This window comes from Podarcis raffonei, chromosome 18, assembly GCF_027172205.1.
Source record: "Podarcis raffonei isolate rPodRaf1 chromosome 18, rPodRaf1.pri, whole genome shotgun sequence".
Lineage (NCBI taxonomy): Eukaryota > Metazoa > Chordata > Lepidosauria > Squamata > Lacertidae > Podarcis > Podarcis raffonei.
Genome location: NC_070619.1, coordinates 12,930,496 through 12,951,369, shown reverse-complemented (window position 1 = coordinate 12,951,369; position 20,874 = coordinate 12,930,496). Strand labels below are relative to the sequence as shown.

Here is a 20,874-nt window from a genome sequence, read left to right as displayed (position 1 = left end):
GCCCAGCTCCCTTAGCCGTTCCTCATAAGGCATCGTTTCCAGGCCTTTGACCATTTTGGTTGCCCTCCTCTGGACACATTCCAGTTTGTCAGTGTCCTTCTTGAACTGTGGTGCCCAGAACTGGACACAGTACTCCAGGTGAGGTCTGACCAGAGCAGAATACAGTGGCACTATTACTTCCCTTGATCTAGATGCTATACTCCTATTGATGCAGCCCAGAATTGCATTGGCTTTTTTAGCTGCCGCGTCACACTGTTGGCTCATGTCAAGTTTGTGGTCAACCAAGACTCCTAGATCCTTTTCACATGTAGTGCTCTCAAGCCAGGTGTCACCCATCTTGTATTTGTGCCTCTCATTTTTTTTGCCCAAGTGCAATACTTTACATTTCTCCCTGTTAAAATTCATCTTGTTTGTTTTGGCCCAGTTCTCTAATCTGTCAAGGTCGTTTTGAAGTGTGATTCTGTCCTCTGGGGTGTTAGCCACCCCTCCCAGTTTGGTGTCATCTGCAAATTTGATCAGGATGCCCTTAAGTCCATCATCCAAGTCGTTGATAAAGATGTTGAATAAGACCGGGCCCAAGACAGAACCCTGTGGCACCCCACTAGTCACTCTTCTCCAGGATGAAGAGGAACCATTGATGAGCACCCTTTGGGTTCGGTCAGTCAGCCAGTTACAAATCCACTGAGTGGTAGCATAGTCAAGACCGCATTTTACCAGCTTCTTTACAAGAATATCATGGGGCACCTTGTCAAATGCCTTGCTGAAATCAAGGTAGGCTACATCCACTGCGTTCCCTTCATCTACCAGGCTTGTAATTCTGTCAAAAAACGAGATCAGGTTAGTCTGACATGACTTATCTTTCAGAAATCCATGCTGACTATTGGTGATCACAGCATTCCTTTCTAGGTGCTCACAGACTGTTTGCTTAATGATCTGCTCCAGAATCTTCCCTGGTATTGATGTCAGACTGACTGGGCCTCTCTTTTCCCCTTTTTGAAAATAGGGACAACATTTGCCCTCCTCCAGTCTGCCGGGACTTCGCCTGTTCTCCAGGAATTCTCAAAGATGACTGCCAGTGGTTCTGAGATCACATCTGCCAGTTCTTTTAATACTCTTGGATCCTCCGTCGTCCCCTTCTCCTTGCGCCCTCCATCTTTCTCAACATCAGGGTCTTTTCCAGGGAGTCTTCTCTTCTCATGAGGTGGCCAGAGTATTGGAGCCTCAGCTTCAGGATCTGTCCTTCCAGTGAGCACTCAGGGCTGGTTTCCTTCAGAATGGAAAGGTTTGATTTTCTCGCAGTCCATGGGACTCTCCAGAGTCTCCTCCAGCACCATAATTCAAAAATTGATGCAATTCTTCGGCGATCAGCCTTCTTTATGGTCTAGCTCTCACTTCCGTACATCACTAATTATTATTATTATACCTCAGGGCGGTTCACAGAATAAAATCAAGATGCAAAACCCTCTTTGATTGTCCATTCTGGATCGCCCAGCCACTGCCAGTGTCCTTCCTCTTGGCAGATCAAGATGAGCAGGTGACAGCAAAGGTGACAAGGTTTTTTAGCTGGGGCAATTGGAATAAGATCCACTACTTGACTTGATTCAAAACCCCAAAATGCATTTTACATAACTGACTTTTTATTTCTATTCTTTGAAAATCTTATTGTTTTTTTATTGCTGTGGCCAATGGCTGATGCAAATAAAGATTTTTTTTAAACCACAAAATACCTAATAAGATACTTAGTGATGGGGATGCGTTTTTGTATGTTATACAATTTTTTTTAGAAAATGAAAGATCCATATCTCTTTTGTGTATCTCTGAATAATCAATAATTCACAAAAATCCCCTATTGAGTCCCAGCTCTTCATCATTCCCAGGAAAGGAAGGGCACCGGGCGGCGCTCGGGCTTCGCCTGCACGGTTTGCGCCTGCGCGACCGTCCCCCCCGCCTTCCGCTTCCTGCTCCCCCTTCCGCGCGTGCGCGATGGCGTCGTCCAACCCGGAAGTGGCCGCCTCCGCTGTGGGCGGGAAGCGAGCGAGGGCGGGACGAGGCGGCTCCCGGCCGTCGCCTCTCAGCCGCGGGGTGCAAGTCCGGAGGAGCCGCCGGCCTCGCTCGCAGGTAGGGCTCGGGGCGGGCGGCGGAGAGAGGTAGAAAGGAGGGGGGGTCTGTGGTAAATTGGGGGCACTGAGGTCATTGGGGGGGTTTGTGAGGTGATGTTTCTCCCCCTCCCCAGCTTCGTGAAGAAGGCGTCTCCCTTGGGGGGGAACCGAGGCTGGCGGAGTTTTCTCCCGGGGGGCATTTAGAAGACACCCCCCCCCCAGAATAATAATAATAATAAAAAAGCCAGGTCCGAGGCCCCTTCGCTCTCTTCCACACACGCCCCCCCCCCCGTAAAATACCTGAGGGAGCCTCAAAAAAATAAGTTGAAGGGAAGCCCCATTTAAATGGGGGGGGCTGCCGTGTCATGTGGTCGAGTGGGCGGGGCTTAGCTCCCCCGACCCCCCAATGTTATGTCCAAGGGGGCAGCAAAGACATACAGGGGATTTTCTGTTTGCTGGGGTAGTTGGGGGGGTTCCTTGGGGGGAGGGGCTTTGGGGGGGCAGTCTGGTGTGTGTGTGTGTGTGTATATATATATATATATATATGTATATTATAGTGTATATATATATATATATATATATATATATATATATATATATATATATATATATAATGTTATATATGTAGGGTACAAACATACATAATATAATACAATATATGGTATGGTGTAATATGTTTGTGTGTATATAACATGTATATGTGTGTGTATATATAATATATACATTATGTTATACAGTACATACAAATATAAGGCATGCTATGATATGTTTGTGTATATGTAGCATATATATGTGTATATGTGTGTATATATAATGTATGTACTGTGTTATACAATGTATATATACAATGTAATATAATATATCGTATGATATGCTATATTTGTGTGTGTATAACATATATGTTATACACACACAAATATAGCATATCATACCATATATTATATGTGTGTATATTTATATAATATATATTACATTGCATTATATTATGCTATACTATACTGTACTATATTTTGCTATATTATTATATACAGTGCTTTTTTTCTTTAAAAAATGCTTAGGGGTACTCTCATTTTGACTCCAGAAAATCACCATTTTATAGTTCAAATTGGGGGGGGGGAAATACAGTAAACAGACAAAGTACAAAGATTCACATAATGTTTAGGGGTACCCGTCCCCCCCCCAGAAAAAAGCACCGTGTGTGTATAATATTTCTATTGCTTTCTCTCGGTCAGTGACCAGTAGAGAAGATAAGGAAGAAAACAGAGAGCGTAAAACACATCATGATACGTGAAGTATACTATGAAAGATTTAAAAACAATGGAAAATAGTGTTACAACAATGAGAAATATAAAATCATCACATTAAAGGGGGAAGAAAACAAGGTCATTTTTGAGCCCCACATTGGGGGTTGGGCTAGATGACCCTCAGGGGTCCCTTCCATCTCTACGATCCCGTTGCTATTTTAGAGTCCTCCATCGCAACATATTGTGAGACTGAATCCCATAATTTCAGTACATACTGTGTGTGATACAGTGATTTCTTTCGTCAGTCCTGGATCCCAAGGTGAGGGATTTACCTGAAAGCCGAGAGCTTTGGGGGCACAGTGGGGGGGGTTTGCAGGTAGTTGGACGCTGTACTTCTCCTATTATTATTATTATTATTTTAAGACTACCTATCTTGAGGTTGCTTATCCAGAGAGGGACCCTGTGAGCTGCCTTTATATATCTTTTTTTGTCCATGCGGATCAGGGCTGAGTGTGAGTGACGGCATCTTTACCTTTTGCTCCACTTACCGTATTTTTCGCTCTATAAGATGCACCAGACCACAAGACGCACCTAGTTTTTGGAGGAGGAAAACAAGAAAAAAAAATATTCAGAATCTCAGAAGCCAGAACAGCAAGAGGGATCTCTGTGCAGTGAAAGCAGCAATCCCTCTTGCTGTTCTGGCTTCTGGGATCGCTGCGCAGCCTGCATTCGCTCCATAAGACGCACACACATTTCCCCTTATTTTTGAGAAGGGAAAAGGTGAGTCTTATGGAGCAAAAAATATGGTAATTGGTTCATTGTGGCATCATTTTGGAGCCCTTCTGCTGCCTCTGTTTCAGGTGCTGGGCCTGGTGTGTACAACCTGGGAGATCTTGGCTGTTTCCTGCCGCTTTCTGCCAGGCCCTTGGAGTGACTCTTCTCCCTTCCCTGCAATTAAGGCTGGGGGTTGGTGGCTGGGCTCTCCCGCCAGCAGCCTTGGGCCACGGATCCCGGTTTCTGGAGAGCAGTCCCCATCCGGCAGGGGCTGTGCCATCTTGCATCACTTTGCCTTGCGGATGCATTACTAATAGGGCCGCCCCATTCGGAGCGCCTCAATGCGTCTGGATTTATTACAGTGGTAGGAAAGGGCTGGTGGTGCCGTCTGATTTTGTTTATTCCCCCCCCCCCCCGGCAGACCTAGGAAGAACTTAAAACAGCCAGTTGGCACCACTGCTCTCCTGGCTGCCCCCCCCCCGGTGTGTCTGTTTGAAATTTACTCGCCAGCGCTCAAGAGAGCAGAGATTTTTGGGGCCGGTCGGGTTGGGTGCGCGTCCGAAGATGATATCATGAGGCAGCCTTCCATCGAGCAGAGCAGCGCGCTCACACCCTTATGTGGTTTGGGCAGCAGCCTCTGCGTCTTGCGTCAACTTTGTAACTAACAGATTTCTCTCTCTCTCCCCCTCCCTGCACATACCAGCCCCCCCCCCAATCTGTAGGGGATAAGTTAGGGCAAGAAATATCAGAAATATCAAGCCAGGCCTTTTGGATTGCCGTCTTTTTGAAGAGTTTTCACTTCTTAAAGTTTCCTGTCAAGGAGAAAGTGGAGGGGGGGACACACAACACTAGTGTGGCTTAATGGAGGCACTCTTAGAATCTAGCGAATTGTAGTTTTGTGAGGGGCAAACTACAGTTTCCAGAATGCTAATTTGGGGCAGGGTGCGCTTTAAATTTATGGTGCAGGTGCTTCACCTGTGTGCTTCTGAGGCAAGGCGGGCGTCAAGAACAAGGAGAGCGTCGTTTATGGATGTTCTGTGCAGAGAGGGAAAGCAGGGTTTGGTTTCGTTTTGAATTGAGGAATGCCCAGTAAATTTGGTTAGGAGGCCTCTAATGCTTGATTGTATTTTTCAAAATGGGATTTTGGCGAGGTTTCCTCTGTCCTTGCCCCCTCGCCAGCCGTGCAGCTGCCACCTCAAACCCTCCCTTCTCCCTCAAGGTGTTCATGAGAGCAAGAGGGAGAGAGCGCTTGTCTCTACTGGCTTGAGGAAGTGATGGGATGTGGATTAAATACCCCAGGGCTCTCAGTTTGATAAGCAGACACCTTGGGTGGCTGTGTGTGGCTGTCAGCTGTGGAAAAAAAGGCTTTAGACCTTGCCTAACCTCCGACTTCAGAGGTGCTGGTTCTTGTGTGGGGTGGGGAAGGCAGGGGGAGTCCCCACTTTCTTCCTTCCAAACTTGGAGGAGGCCCCCTGATGCCGGAGCCTCCTAGGCTGCCTTCTCCCCTCTCCGTCCCCCCCCCCCCGCTTCCCCTCTGCATTTTTCAGCTGCAGATGTTCTTGATAACTTCCTCTCTCTTCCAAAGTGAGCCATGCCTTTTGCTCTCTGCGTCTGGAGGATGACTAGCTGACTAAACAAAGAGATTTCTTCTCTCCCGCCTGCCCCCCCCTTCAGAGGTTGACTCAGTCCCTTTTCTGTGTCACTCAAACCAAACCCCAAAGCGTCTGGGCTGTGTGATAGGGGCAGAGCGCCAGGCCTCTGGGCTCCTCTCTCAGACCTGCCACACAACCTTATACATTTGTCTCCCTGAATAATTGAATGAGGGTTACACGCTGTCTGCTGAAGTGTGTATGAAAAAGAAGACGCACTTATCTGGCGGCTGAATCTTCAAGCAGACAGCACTTTTTTGTGGAAAAGAGTGATTCATGGACGATGTTAGCTTGAATAATCCAGAGTATGAATAAACCGCTTGAGTCGTTTGCTTCTAGCCCTCAGTTACCCACCCGTTTATTGCACTTCATGGGTCGAGGAGACTCCAACCCGGACAGATCTTAAATTTCTTTGTGGAGACCTTTTCTTTGAGAGTGCAGCGCTAGACATCTGATTTCCGACCCTGCCCCAGGACTTGAGGTCTCAGCTCGCCAGGGAAGTTCTGTGGCTTCACTGCCTCTGTGGAAGTATTGAGTGGGGCAGCACTCTTGGCTGCAGGCCCTGGGTTCAAATCACATACGGGGCGGCGGGAGCAGCCCTTTGGTGGCTGATCCCGAGCATTCATATTCAAGGCTCTAGGTTGTTTTTTTTATAAATATTTTTTATTAAGGATTTTCTTGTTTTACAGAAGTGTAGTGCCTCGTATTTTTCTTTTCTTCTGCCATGTAACATTTTTACAAATCCGTTTCATTTGTTGAGGCATTAGGGGGAGAAGAAAAAAGAAAGAAAAGAGAAAGGGGGGGTGGAGAGAGGGAAGATGGATGGGGTCGGGTGGCGGTGTTTCTATTATGCTTAGTGTATGTAGAGTTTGGTGTCAGCGTTGCTTGTGTTGTTCACTTGTGTTCCTTTGGTGGTGAGAGAGGTTGGGGTTGGCCTAGGGTGTGATTGTTTGCTTGTGATTGGCTGTGGTGAAAAAGCTCTGTGTTTCTCTCTCTTTGTTCCTTTCTGTTTAAAAGACAAGACCTGCGATGAGGTATTTAGAAACTGACACCGCCACCTAGTCTTTGAGTCTGCAGATGGGGAAAACTTGCAACCATCAGTTCACTCAGCAGCCTTCCTTTACACAACCTATGCAGACACGATCAGTGTAAGATTCCTTTTGATTTGATTTCTCATATTTCTATGCCGCTTTCCATTCCAGTGCACCCCAAAGCGGCTCACAATCAATAAATAGCAATAGCATGAGAGAGCACAATAGAACATCGCAACTACAGCATAAATTCTATAGAATAATTAACAGATAATCAGTGAAGCAGTTGCAGTCTGTAAAACACTGTGCTGCAACTATGCACAGTCCTGTGCCCTTGGCACTGAACTGCCCAATGTTTGCACAGGGATTAGCAAATCCTTCCTTGCTGTTGTTGTTTGGGTCTGTGTTTGTTCCCCCCCCCCCAAAAAAAAATCCATTCATGTCTACAAAGTCCTCCCCTTGTGTGTGTGTGCTTAGTTCTGTTTCCTAACGCTCTCAAAAGCCTTTTTGGTAGTGAAATGGAGCATGGAAGCTCTGGACTTTAGCGGAGCTGCTGTAACACAATACAGCACTCAGACAAAGGTGGTCCTGTTGCCTTTCAAAGGGAAGCTCCTTAAATATTTTAGGCCCAGGCCTAATGGTTGTGATCTCTGTGTGTGTGTGTGTGTGTGTGTGTGTGTGTGTGTGTGAGAGGTGCTATCTTACAATAGTGTGAGTCCGCCAAAGCTGAATTGTCTGCTTTTGAAAAGCAAAAATTTGCATTAACTTGTCAGTGTAGGAAAAGAGGTGGTATGGCAACAGCCAGCTGCTTTAAGTGAATTCACATCTCCAGGGCCTGATGAGCTGCACCCAAGGGTGCTAAAGGAGTGGGCGGGTGTAATCTCAGAGCCTTTGCCTATGATCTTGGAGAATTCTTTGAGGACAGGTGAGGTCCCTACAGACTCCCGGAGGTGGGCAAATGTGGTTCCCATCTTCAGAAAGGGGAAAGAAGACCCAGGTAGCTACCGACCGGTGAGCTTGACATCACTACCAGGACAGGTTCCAGAACAGAAAATTCAACAGTCGGCTTGTGAGCACCTAGAAAAGGATTTCTAAGACCCAACATGGGTTTCTCAAAAATAAGTCATGTCAGACAAACCTCATTTCTTTTTTGGATGGAGTTACAAGCTTGGTGGATCAGGGGAATGCTGCGAATAGAGTGTATTTTGATATCAGTCAAGTTTATGACCGAGTTCCCCATGATATTCTTGTGAGGAGGCTGGTAAAATGTGGGTTGAATGAAGTAACTCTTAGGTGGATTTGTAGCTGGTTGACCGACTGAACCCAAAGAGTACACATTAATGGCTCCTCTTCATCCTGGATAAAAGCGACAAGTGGGTGCTGTCAGGTTCTGTCCTGGGCCTATTGTTCAACATCTTTATAAACGACTTGGATGAAGGAATTGGGATGCTCATCAGATTTGCAGATGACACCAAACTGGGAGGGGTAGCCAACGCCGCAGAAGACAGAATCAGAATTCAAAGTGACCTCAGCAGATTGGAGAACTGGACCCAAACAAAATGAATTTCCATCAGGACAAATGTCAGCTTCTGCACTGCAATGTCAGGCAGGAAGAACCAGGTGCACAGATATAGGGTGGGAGATACCTGTGAAAAGGATCTTGGGGTCTTAGTGGACCACAAGCTGAACATGAGTCAACAGTGTGAGGCAGCAGCAAAAAAAGCGAATGCTATTCTAGGCTGCATCCACAGAAGTCTAGTGTCCAGATCAAGGGAAGTCCTCGTCCCACTCTGTTCTGCCCTGGTCAGGCCACACCTGGAATCCTATCTCCAGTTCTGGGCAGCACAATTTAAGAAGGATGTTGACAAGCTGTAAGGTGGGCAGAGGAGGGAGACCAAGATGCTCAAGGGTCATAGCTGGGTGCTAGGATACCTGCTTTGCCTTTGAAGGCACCCTGTTCAATCCCAGGTGGGGCTGCTGCCTGTCAGTGTAGACAATGCTGAGCGTCAGGTGAACCAGTGGTCTGACTCTGTGCAGCAGCTTCCTGTTTAAACCAGTCCTTCAGTCATAATCATGAGGACTAGAATCTTACTGCCCTTCTCATAAAAATCAAGTAAGTTGCTCAGGGGTGGACAGACAGACAGGTCCCAAGTTCAGTCCGCAGGAACCCTAAGTAGGGGTGGGTGTGGTCTCCTGCCCGAAATCCAGGAGAGATTTTGCTGCCAGTCAGTGTAGACTATACTGAGCTGGGTGGAGCTAATTGTCTGATCTGGTACAGAGCAGCTTCTGGAGTTCCTCTATAGTGGACCTGCTTCCTTTTGCCATAGCTTTGGGATCTCTGCCCTTCACAACTTCGGAAACCTTCAGAAAGGTTTCCTCTGTCAGCAGGGACAGAAAGGCCCATATTTGTAAATAAAGTGTGTGGGTCGATGGAGGGGTGTTTTTTTTTGAACGAGTTATTTGAGGCTGTTGCTTCTGTGACGATTCTGCCTCCTCCAGAGGGGGCGGCAATAAATCCCAGTTTAGCAGGGAAGAACTTATTGAGCCAAAGTGGTTCACTTGCAGAAATGTGCCTTTTATTCCCCCACCCACCCCCGGCTGCCCAGTTTTGCTATAATGGTAGCTTTCCCTTTTTAGCATTGGCATGATTCATTGGTTAAACATGCAGCTCAAAATTACGGGTTTATGTAGACTAAACCGCTGCCTCGGACAGATTGGCGGGATGGGATGGGGACAGACACTCTGCCGTGTTCTCCAGAGGCTATGATATGCACAAGGTAAGAGTTCTCTGCGCGCTTTGCAAATCCTTTGACACCGAGGTGCTTTCTGTCAGTTTGTGCTGGGAAGCCTTGGGCCTTGAGAAACAGCCTCAGAATTTCTGTCTGCAAAAGGCTCCGGCAAATTACTTTCTACAAAGCCAGAAATTTGCTTCCCCTTTCTCTGCTGCTTCGGCTCTAGCCCAAATAGCAGCTCCCCCCTCTTAGCCGAGCGGCCCTCCCTTGGCAAACAGACCATTGCTCCAAATTGGAAGAAGCTGTAGTTCTCAGTGCCCAGGAAAGGGCATTCAGAGCCTTCTGAAAACCTCCAGAGGAAAGCGATTCCACAGCTTCCCCTCCGTGGCTGAGCTGAAGGAGAAGTAAGCTGAGTTTCCTATGTGTCAGGCCTTCCCCTTGGAAGGAAGGGAGGAAGGAGTGAGCTCTCCGGGTCCTCATCTGCCTTGAGAGCGGGGCGGCCTCCCTCCACTCTGGTAAGAACTCAAGACATGCCTGGGGAGAATTTGCCTGACCCTTGACTTCTCCCCTAAGTAGGCGTGTTTCCTAAGTGGTCACGTTGCAGCCGGTTTGTTCCGCCAGAGCCCACGGGCAGCAAGAGACAAAGCCGTGTCTGTTCCTGGCCTCTCCTTTCAGGCAGCACGGGGTGCCTGCTTTGGCTAAATCAACGGGTCACAGAAACAGCCTTGCGGTGGGTGGGTCCTGCCTTGCCTCACTTCTGCCAATGGGGAGGCAGCCGTTCACCCGTTCCTCTTTGCGGCCCCCTTTCCTGCCATCTTCCTGAGGCTCAGGTAAACCGTCCCAATGCCTTCCAGGATTTGTGGCAAGGCTGCCCATTTTGTTTTGTATTTCCTATGGGAGGGAAGCAGAAACGCCACTTCCCTACCCATTGGGAAAAGGGGGCAGAGGCACGGGAGCGCAAGAACAACTCTCCTCACTTGTGGTACCCAGTGACCAGAATTCAGGGGCCCACTGCCTGCAATTATCTCCATTGTGGCTATTAGCCGGGGGTAACCTATCTTGCATAAAACACTGCAGAGCACTGCACACGTTCCTGGGTTCTTTGTGACCTTTTAATTGGGCCTAATGACAATGCATTTTGTTCTCTTGTCTCCTTTGGGGAGAACAAATGAGAGCGAACACTCCTCCCTTGGCCTGGCTCTCCCTGCCTTCTTTTGAGCTGCTTTGATGATGCCTGGCTGCTTTTCAGGCTCAGGACTCGCTTTTTGGAGAGCATCTTTGGAATGGCACTGCTGCCTGCTAAAACCCTGGGGGCTATCGAGCTGGTTGTTTCCTCCTGTGGCTCAGAATATCCTGGAGGGCAAGTGCTCCTTGATGATAAGATGATAGGGCCGGTTGTGGTCATGTCAATTTAGTGTGGCTGGTGTGACAGATGAACCCAGACCTTGCCAGGCTGCCTCTCCCATTGAGCACAACGATGGGCAGCTGACAGCTGACTTTCGGTCTCACAAAAAGGCTGTAAATGGTTCGTTATTGCTGTATTAGCAAGGAGGGCATGCTAAAAGCTGTATATCTGGCGTGGAGAAAGCAGATAGGGAGGGGTCTTCTCCCATTGTCGCACTGGATTTTGGGCCAAATGTTGGAAGGTTCAGGACAGATGAAAGGAAGACCTTATTCACACAGGCACAGCGGAATTTGTTCCCACAAGATATTAGTAATGATCTCCAATTTGCATGGCTCAAAATCGAGACAAATATACCATCAAAGGCTATAAGCGATGACGGTGCCGCTGAATGTCCGTTTTTGGGAATTGCAAGCTGTTCTCTTAGGTTTTTAACACAATGCTTCATTTTGCTCCCCAGGACAGGTGATGGTGAGGTGTTCTTGTTTCAGACGCCAAAATAACTTGGCCAGAGGAGGGTACGCTTGGGGAAAGGGGACCCCATCTGCTCTTCTGCTCCAGGCACAAAAATGTATGAAGCCAACCCTGGCGACTGGCTCTGTGAGTCAATGTTCTGGAGAATAGCAGAGTCACAGAGTTGGAAGGGGGATGCAAAGGGCCGTCCAGCTCCCCTTTCAGCTTGACCCGGGCGATTCGGCCGGCCTGCTTTCCTTCACCCTGCACACCTGCTTGGGGGTTGAGCTTTTACCTTCTCTCGCAGCTCAGCGTTGGGCTGTTTTTACAAGTATTCTTAAGGTGTGGCTCTCCCATCGAGAACTGCAGTTAATTCTGTGTGCACAGGGCTCTTTAAAAAAATGTCACTGTCCATTTGCACAGGTGGCTGCATGTTGGGGTCCCTCTGCGCCTGGGCACCGAGGCTGAGATTGGGCTGTCAGTTGGACGGCTGTGGCTGCTGTCGCCTCGTGCTTCTCTGCATCCCTGCTCTAAACAAACTGGAAGCTTTTCTTAGGGCTGTATCAAACGAGTAGACCCACTGAAGTTATAGGACATTACAAACTCAGTTGCATCTGTATCACTGGGGGTCTACTCTGGAGTAGAACTTGGTTTGATACAACCATTGGAAAGTACTTTGTAATGAAATGCTTGCAAATGTTTCAAGATATGGCAATAACATTCCTTACAGCGGATTTTAAGGGGAAAAGTGAAGGCACTCGGAAGTGTTACCATCCTTGACTGTGAATGGATGTACCACTTCAGACTAATCACGTGAAAGAAGCTAATTGCAGCTTCTGATCTGCAGATTTGATTACTGCCGTGTTCATTCCGGCTGCTCGGTTTGGCATCTTACAATGTCACCAGCTAATGTTACAGATTTCTTTTAAAATGGGAGAAAATTTTCCGCTGAAAAATGTGTTGAGGAAAATTTCCCCGAGGTGGGAAAGATCCCCCACATTGTCCCATTTCCATGGAAATTTATCTTCCTCCCTTGGAACACCAGAATTCCAAGGTGATGGTAGTTTGGGCTTGCCTAGACCTGGAGCAACGCTGGCTTCTTCAAGGAGCTTAAAAAAAGATTTCTCCTGAATCTTCCCCATCCAAAGCAGCTTCTGTGTATTGGAGAGTTTGATTTTGGGTATGTTTTGCTCAGGCTTTGCCGCAGAGACTCGGAGCAGCTTGTAGCAAACAGTGCAAACGGAATGTTCCCGCTGTGAGGGTGCGTGTCATCTCTGCCCCAGGAGCAATGGCCCTGGCCCCTTCCAGACGCTGCTGACTCCCAGCCACATTGGTCACCTCGTCTCTGCAGACGCTTCTGCTGGTGTTCATAGGAACACAGAGAGCTGCCTTGTTTCAAGTCAGACCAAGGATGGCACCTGACATCTCCGCCATCTTTAAGTTCTCAAAGTTCTTCACCTAGCTCAGGGTTGTCCTCTAAACTAGCCAGATGTTCACTCAGTCCCAGTCAGTCCATCATTTGAAAAAATGAGCTGTCTTGCCCCAAAATGGCAACTAGACATTCCATTTTGGCGACTGCAACCTCGGTTTAAGGAGCCGTTTTGTGCCCTGCTTATATATCTTGAGTTTCTAACGCTGCCAGTGAGGTAGGTTAGGCTGAGAGAGAGTGACTGGCCCAAGTTACCCAGTGAGCTTCATAGCCGAATGGGGATTCAAACCCCTGTCTCCCAGGTCCATTGCCCAGCGCCTCCGCTTTGGGCTCCTCCCCTGACCCGCCTCTCTCCTTCCTTCTCCTTCCAGATACCCAGCCCCGCAGCCGAGCCCAGGGCGGTATGCCGAGGCAGGATGAGTGCGAAAGATGCCGGCGGTGCAGCTTGCCCCGAGAAGGCGGCCTACACTCTTCATATTTACCCCCAGCTCTCGGCCGAAAGCGCCTCCTGCTGCCGCGTGACGGCAACCAAAGACGCCACCACCGCCGACGTCATCCGGGACGTCATCGGCTCCCTGAGCCTGGACGTCTCTAAGCACTACGTGCTGGTGGAGGTGAAGGAGTCGGGCGGGGAGGAGTGGGTGCTGGACGGGAACGACGCCCCGGTGCACAGGGTCCTGCTGTGGCCCCGGCGGGCGCAGGACGAGCACCCCCGGCAGGACGGCTACTACTTCCTGCTGCAGGAGAGGAACACGGACGGCAGCATCAAGTACGTCCACCTGCAGCTGGCCTCCGGGGAGGACGAGGGGCGGGAGGAGGCGCGGCGGCTGGTCGAGCGAGGCTTCCTCCCCTGGCTGCAGGAGGACGTCAACGACCTGTGCAACCTGCCCAACCTGACGGAGGCCACGCTGCTGGAGAACCTCAAGCGGCGCTTCCTGAAGCAGAAGATCTACACCTACGCCGGCAGCATCCTCATCGCCATCAACCCCTTCAAGTTCCTGCCCATCTACAACCCCAAGTACGTCCAGATGTACGAGAGCCACCAGTTGGGCAAGCTGGAGCCCCACATCTTTGCCATCGCCGACGTGGCCTACCACACCATGCTGAAGAAGCACGTCAACCAGTGCATCGTCATCTCCGGGGAGAGCGGCTCCGGCAAGACGCAGAGCACCAACTTCCTGATCCACTGCCTCACCGCCCTCAGCCAGAAGGGCTACGCCAGCGGGGTGGAGAGGACCATTCTGGGGGCTGGACCGGTGCTGGAGGTGAAAAGCAATCCGTAAAACTCTCTCTCTCTCTTCTGTCAAGTCCTTTTTGTAACCGGGAAGGATGGGTTGGGTCTCTGGGGGTCTCAATTGGGGAGGATTGCTTCTGTGGAGCTCAGGCCACTGGGGGACAGGATGGGTGGCTGGTCTAGATGGGCTCGCTTTGAATCTTCTTAGGTCCTTACGGGAGATTCAGGGCAGGCATAAGAAAGTACAGTACATCTTTACCCAGTGCTTGGCTAAACAACAACAACAAAATTCTTGATATGCCACCCATCTGACTGGGTTGCCCCAGCCACTCTGGGTGCCTTCCGACAAATGAAACAAATTGAGCACAGTAAAACATCAAACATTAAAAAACTTCCCCATACAGAGCTGCCTTCAGCTGTCTTCTAAAACTCAGATAGTGGCTTATTTCCTTGACATCTGGTGGGAGAGGGTGCCACCACCGAGAAGGCCCTCTGCCTGGTTTCCTGTAACCTCACCTCTCTCAGGGAGGGAATCGCCAGAAGGCCCTCGGAGCTGGATCTCCATGTCTGGGCTGAACGATGGGGGTGGAGACGCTTCTTCGGCTATACGGGGTTGAGGCCATTTAGGGCTTTCAAGGTCAGCACCAACACTTGGAAGCGTAGTGGGGAGCCAGTGTAGGATTTGCTCCCACGGGCTGTCATGATGACGCCCAACTTGGATGGCTTTGAAAGAGGGTTTGACAAATGCGTCAGGCTGCCGAGGGCTACCGGCTGCGAAGGCTGTGTTCTGATTCACCAGGGAGGAGAGGTGCATCTGTTGTCCCCAGCTCCTGCTTGCAGTCTTCCCCTGGGGTATCAGGTTGGCCTTTGCGAGGACGGGAAGCTGGTCTACATGGGCTCGCTTTGCCTGGACTCAGCTGCTGCAGGGCTCCTCGGATGTTCTGATGTGGGTTTTTAAGCCGCTCACTATTGAGGTTTTGGACAGCTCTGAGGAAGGAAGTCTTAAGACGGGGCCTTTTCCTCTGTGCTGGGCGCTGCTTTGTTTTCTGGGCAGGGCTCTCCTCCTGACCCTCTCCTTAGCAGCATCTTCCTCCCCCCCCTCAGCAAATTTTTCCCCGGGATTTCAAAGACCTCTCCTTATTTAGTCATATTTGACCCATGCCGTCTTTCACAAATGGAGATTAAGAAACAGGAGCAGGGGAGGGGGGTCATTGGATGTTGGCTGCCGTTTTCTTTTCTAGTCCTGAGCTGAAGCTGACCTCATGGCTTGGTTTCACTTAATCAGAGCGAGAGGCAGCAAAAGTCTCCACCGAGACCCAGCCTTTCTGCACACTGTAGAGCTGCCCCCTGCTTTGCATAGGCCTTTCTTTCTCACCCCCCCAACTGCTCTTTTTCTGTCACATGCTTGCTTCTGTTTCCTAATCCTCAGAGAGCAAAGAACCCTCTTCCTCAAATGGGCTGGCTGCAGCTCAGGTGAGCGGCTTCTGTCACTCCTGGGTCCGTACAGAGTTCCAGGGTGCTCCCAACACCAGCCTGCGCCGTTTTACCACTTCAGCACACCTTAGGGACTCTGGATTTGCGGAAGGTTTGCTCCTGAGCCTTTTCTTCTCCCCAAGATCTCCCACAAGGTAGAGGAGATTTAGGGTCAGAGTTTCCCTTCTCCCAGATGGGCAAGCCCCACCTGCCCCCCACTTCCCTCTACAACAGGGGCAGAACCCCCCTTCTTTACCGTTGGAGCCCCTCTTGCTCTCGTCCACTCCGTCCTCTGGAGCCTGTCTTCACATGCAAGGGAATGCCCTGAGGGTTTGAGACCCACCAACACCCCTCGCCTGCTTGAGCCAGCCAGTTGAAGCCGCTCCCAGAGTGCGGCCGTTACTGCACGCGGACAGCTGAGTGCAGGGTGGGGACCAAAGGTGGACAAACTACCCCCAGAAGGAGCATGACACGTCCCCCACCAGAGGTCTCCCCCCCCCCGTAAGACCCTGTACACCCCAGAGCAGTTTACAATAGTAGTACATAAAACCGTATTTTTTTAAAAAATGAGCCAGCTGTTGTGGAAATGTGTATTCCTAGTTGCCTGAAGGAATAGACAAATTGCCAGCCGGTGCTTAAAAATGGAAAGAGAAGGCGTCTGCTCAGCTCAGGAGCATGCAGGAAAAGCACTCTATTCCTCCTATACATGGGAGGAGCACCTGAGAGACTTTCTTCCGGTTGCAGCTCAGGTTTCAAGGTGCTAAGGACCACTGGAGAAGGGAGCCAGTCACTCAGTAGCAGAGCAGCCGCTGTGCAGGCAGACTGTCCCTGGTTCTGCCCCCCCCCCTTATCTCCTGGTAGGAAGGAAAGACCCCCTGGAGAGCGCAGACCACCTTTGGCTAAACAAAGGATTAGTCTGAACTGGGATGAGGCAGTTTCTTGCGTTCCTCAGAATAACCATAATAATCCTTTTCCTGTGCTGCCGGCCAGTCAGCTCTATTTATTATTTGCATTTAGAGCCTTTAATCTGGGCGGGGTTCCAGAAACATCATAAAATAAATACTGTTAAAAGCAGAAAATAACAGCTGGGGGGACGGGACACTGCCACTGTTGAGCTTTCAAGCCAGCTGGCTCAGGCTTCTTGCTGTCCTCGCCCCTTATGTCCAAATGCCTCTGCATTTTTATCGGAATATTTTATTTGTACTGTGGAACTCCCAGGTCTGTGGTTGCTTGCTTGAGATCACCAGAGCAGAAGAGCCTGCAGGGTCAGGCCAAAGGGCAGCACCCTTGTTCTTACGGTGACCAACCAGGTTCCTGCAGGAAACCCACAAGCAGGAACTGAGCCCAAGAGCTTTTAACTTGGGGCTGGGGAAACATTTGTGGCCCTCCTGCTCCCCAGCCTCATCAAACCCAGCAGCCAGCATGGCCCAGTCGTCCGTGGAGGAGGATGAGGATGATGGGCGTAGCATCTCGAGGGGCCACGGGAGCTCCCCCCATCCTCTGCTGTAGCCTTTCTCAACCTTGGCTGTTGTCGGGACTACAGCTCCCACCACCCCTAGCTAGCAGGACCAAGTGGTCAAGGATGATGGGAGTTGTAGTCCAGCAACATTCAGAAAGGCCGCTCTAGTGAGTTTCTCAGCAAGGCGTGCGATTTTGCTCTGCCACCTAAATAAGCTCCACTCTCTTAGCACCTCTGATTTCTTAAGCCCAGGTAAGGAGGATCCACCTCAGCTGGCAAACAGAGACAGGCGCTGCCTCCCCCCCCCAAAAAAAATCTTGCTTCCATTCATAAAGTGACTTGGGCAGGATGCTTCAGAGCTCCTGCATGGTGCGTCTGTCCTTCCCTCTCCCCTCCCCACCTCCGCCAGAAAGCAGAAGTGAAGATCTCTGAGGCTTGGCTACCTCTTTGAGCTTCTTCCACTTGTGGTCTGTCGGCCAAAACAGGAAGGAGGTCGCTGTGGGGAGCCCCTTTGGGATCAGCTGATGGCATGGCATTGGTTGCTACTAACTCATTCAGACTTTCGGAGGGGGAGGAGGGAAGGGAAGTCTTTCAGGTTCCATTTGAGGGAAAGTGAAGAAGAGCCTGATGGCTGAGGCCAGCGGCCCGCCTAGTCCAGCGCCCGACTGGACGGCTCTTCTGGGAAGCCCACACGTTAGGGGGATGTGAGTGCAAGAGCCCTCTCTCCTCCTGTGGCTTCCAGCAACTGGTGGCATTGCTGCTCCCAGCAGTGGCATCAGAGCATAGACATCATGGGTGCCTTTGGGAGGGTGCGGCAGATAGCACTAAGGGTCTTCAGGTGCTCTGAAATATCATAAGGAAATGCGAGGACTCCTCCCAGAATGCCTGTGTGGCTGCAGGCTGTTTGGGAAGCTGAGATTCTTGTGCAGTAGTTGGGAAGAAACACACACCCACACACCTACGTCTGCCTCCAGAAATTCATTTCTTGGAAGTTTCTTGCTCTGATGCTTTCGGAGTCATGCTTGCCTTCTGGCACAGGGAAGAGAATTCTGCGCTGAGCCAGACTCATCTCAAGCCCATGGCTTCGGGGACGACTTCTTCCATGCCACTGGACTCACCATGGGATGAAGCCCACGTAATGGGGGCCGGGGGGCTGGGAAGAGAGCTACTGGCAGCCTTTTGTGGCACAGATTCTGCCTTGGCACTGTGGGTAGCATTTTGGAGAGCGTTTCTTTTTCGTTCTCTTAATCTAGCAACTTACTTTGGGTTTTTGTGGGGGTGGAGGTGGGGGGTTTTCTCTGAGAGGCTGTAAGAATAGGTGGATACCCTTTCTCAAAAATAGCCATACTTCGCTGCCACGGACATGGTTTGGGGACTTTATATGGCCCAGCTTGGGTTTATTTTTTATTTTTTTTAATCAGCTTTGGAGAATTTGCTCTGTAGTTGGGCTAAATACCACACAGATGAGGTCATCGCACTCTTGGTTCCTTTCAGAAAACCATAGGCGGCTTACATGGGTAATTGTAAAAGGGGCGGAGAGGAAAGGAAATTAGGAGATTGGTCAGGGCAGCTTTTAAACCCAGGATTCCCAGTTCAAAATTCGTGGTGTTTCTCAAAATGACCTCAATGCATCCTGTTGGAGCAACGAAAAACCTGTCGGTCTGCAACAAAATGGAGCCTGCGTAAATCTAGGAATTTAAAGTGCAGGGAGTTGGGAATTGAGCTCTCAGCAGTCCCTGAAGCCAGTAGGGTCAAAGGTCTTGTAAGGTGGTGGTGGTGGCATCTGGTAACATCTGGAGGGCCACAGACCTTCCCCACCTCTGACCTAAATCCTTCTTTAGTCATCCAGCCAACAGACATTCAGCTGTGAGGAAAGATTGCAGCATCCGGGTCTTTATAGTAAAGAGGAAAGGCGAGTGAGAGGTGACTATCCAGTTTATAATATTCTGCATGGCTTGGAGAAAGCGCGTTCTTCTCCCTCCCTCATAACGCTAGAATTCATGAAGTGAAGCTGAATGTTGGAAGGTTCAGGACAGACAAAAGAAAATGCAGGGTTAGACTGTGGAACTCCCTCCCACAGGAGGCACCAGCCCTCCTACCAAAGCCCCCCCTTCCCTCCTGCAACCTTTCGGGGTTGAATTGTTCTGGAAGCCACCTTTGCTCTTTGTTTGGTGTGGTTTTTGTCACTTCGCCTTCTCTCCCCTCCATTTCTCACTTTCTTCCTGGGTTCAGCCCAGGGGGTTGCAGCTGATGGGGAGGAGGTCATCAAGTCAATAGGTTTTCTGAGAGAGGAGGGTGAGGGAAGGCCCTAACTTCCTTTTTTTAAAAAAAGAAAGAGGCTTGCTTATTCTTCTGGTGTCACAAGGATGTTGTGTTAGCTCTGTGACTCTAGGATAAATGAGTCAGCCCCAGTTGTGGGTGTTGCAGCCAGCTGCCTGCCCCAAGGCATGAACGTGTGTGTGCACTTGCAGGAGGGGAGGAGGTGAGAAAGCTGTTTGGCCCAGCCTCCGTGCCTCGTTTCTGGCATCCGTCTGTCTCGAGAGACAACAGAGTGAACCTGGGGGTGAAGTCAAACTGTAACCTCCACGGGGCGCAAACCTGGGCAGAGTGCATGGGCTGCCAGACGACAAGACTTCCCTCTCAGCCTCACTGATGGGGTCCAAAGGAGGACTGGTGCTGCACTTTGTTTTACAAGCATGACAAATTTATATAGTACGGTTTTCTGGATTTAAATAAGACTGGGTGATGTGCTGCTAGCACTTTGAGCTGTGTGTGAGAGAGAAAAAGAGCTTTGTTACTCTATCCGTAACAATGCTGTGTCAACAGCAGAGCCTTGCACCTGCTGAGTACGGAAAATCTCTGATTTAATCCTGGCTGCCTTTAGTTATTTGAGAAGGGAAGAGGAACAATTCAGCTCTTTATAAGCATAGACCATGGTTTGTAGACCATGCGGACTAGAATCGTACATTATTTTTAGGGCAAGGGCCGCAGCTCAGTGATAGGGCGCAGGCTTTGCTCGCTGAATGTCCCAGCTTCAATCCACTTAGGACTGGGATTGTCAGCAAGAAACCCCGAGAGCTACTGCCCATGAGTGGGGGGGAGGGGGGAGGGGGAGCTGCCCCCCATCAAGTAAATAAGTAAAAATACTTAACTGACCAATTCTACTGCCAGTCATTTCTGAACTTTGCTGCAGACATTTGCCTCATTATTTCACTTCACTGCAGGCCTTTGGAAACGCAAAGACAGCCCACAACAACAATTCCAGCCGGTTTGGGAAATTCATCCAGGTCAACTATTTGGAGAACGGCATTGTCCGGGGGTGAGTGCGGCTTCCAGGCTCTTGGGGGGGGGTTGTCCTCGCTGTTTCACCAAGCAGTTGTTCTCCACCAGCAGAATATTGCTGGAAGTGAAAACCCCTCTCCCCCCCCCCCATGTCGTTCATAAGGAAAATGGCCTGCCTGGCTCCACGGATTCTAGCACCATAGAACCTTGTTGCGGGGGGGGGGCAGCTTCTCTTTCTTTCCCCCCATTCACTCTTTTTTTCTCTTGGTGGATTCCAGGGCTGTGGTTGAAAAGTACCTGCTCGAAAAATCTCGCTTGGTGTCCCGGGAAAAGAACGAAAGGTGAGGAGAAAGTTTGTGGTTTAACTTGAAATACATGGTGCATTTTACACTTCGGAAAAGGGAAAGTCATCGCTAATAAACTATTATTATTATTATTATTATTATTATTATTATTATTATTATTATTATTACTATGCACCCAGAGTAGGAACCGAGGAGAGATAAGGGTGGATGAACAAAGGAGGGCTCAAATAATTTAGAAGCCAGAAATCTATTAAGACGTGCAAAATCCCTGGGACCTGGGATTGAATCTCAACAGCCAGACACTGCCT

General features: G+C 49.7%; 1 protein-coding gene across 7 annotated transcripts in view; it reads left to right on the top strand.

Moving 5' to 3' along the window:
* The first annotated feature begins 10,290 nt into the window (after positions 1–10,290).
* Positions 10,291–20,874, top strand: part of MYO9B (myosin IXB) — a 37,074-nt gene continuing 26,490 nt past the window's right edge. For 5 of the 7 annotated variants that reach the window (XM_053372219.1, XM_053372216.1, XM_053372214.1 and 2 more), the window contains exons 1-4: positions 10,291–10,359; positions 13,185–14,078; positions 20,204–20,298; positions 20,540–20,602. In XM_053372219.1, the coding sequence (XP_053228194.1) occupies positions 13,230–14,078; positions 20,204–20,298; positions 20,540–20,602 (1,007 nt within the window). In that variant the 5' untranslated portion in view covers positions 10,291–10,359; positions 13,185–13,229. The remainder of the gene's footprint in view (positions 10,360–13,184; positions 14,079–20,203; positions 20,299–20,539; positions 20,603–20,874) is intronic. The other 2 variants (XM_053372218.1, XM_053372217.1) reach the window with 1 other exon arrangement.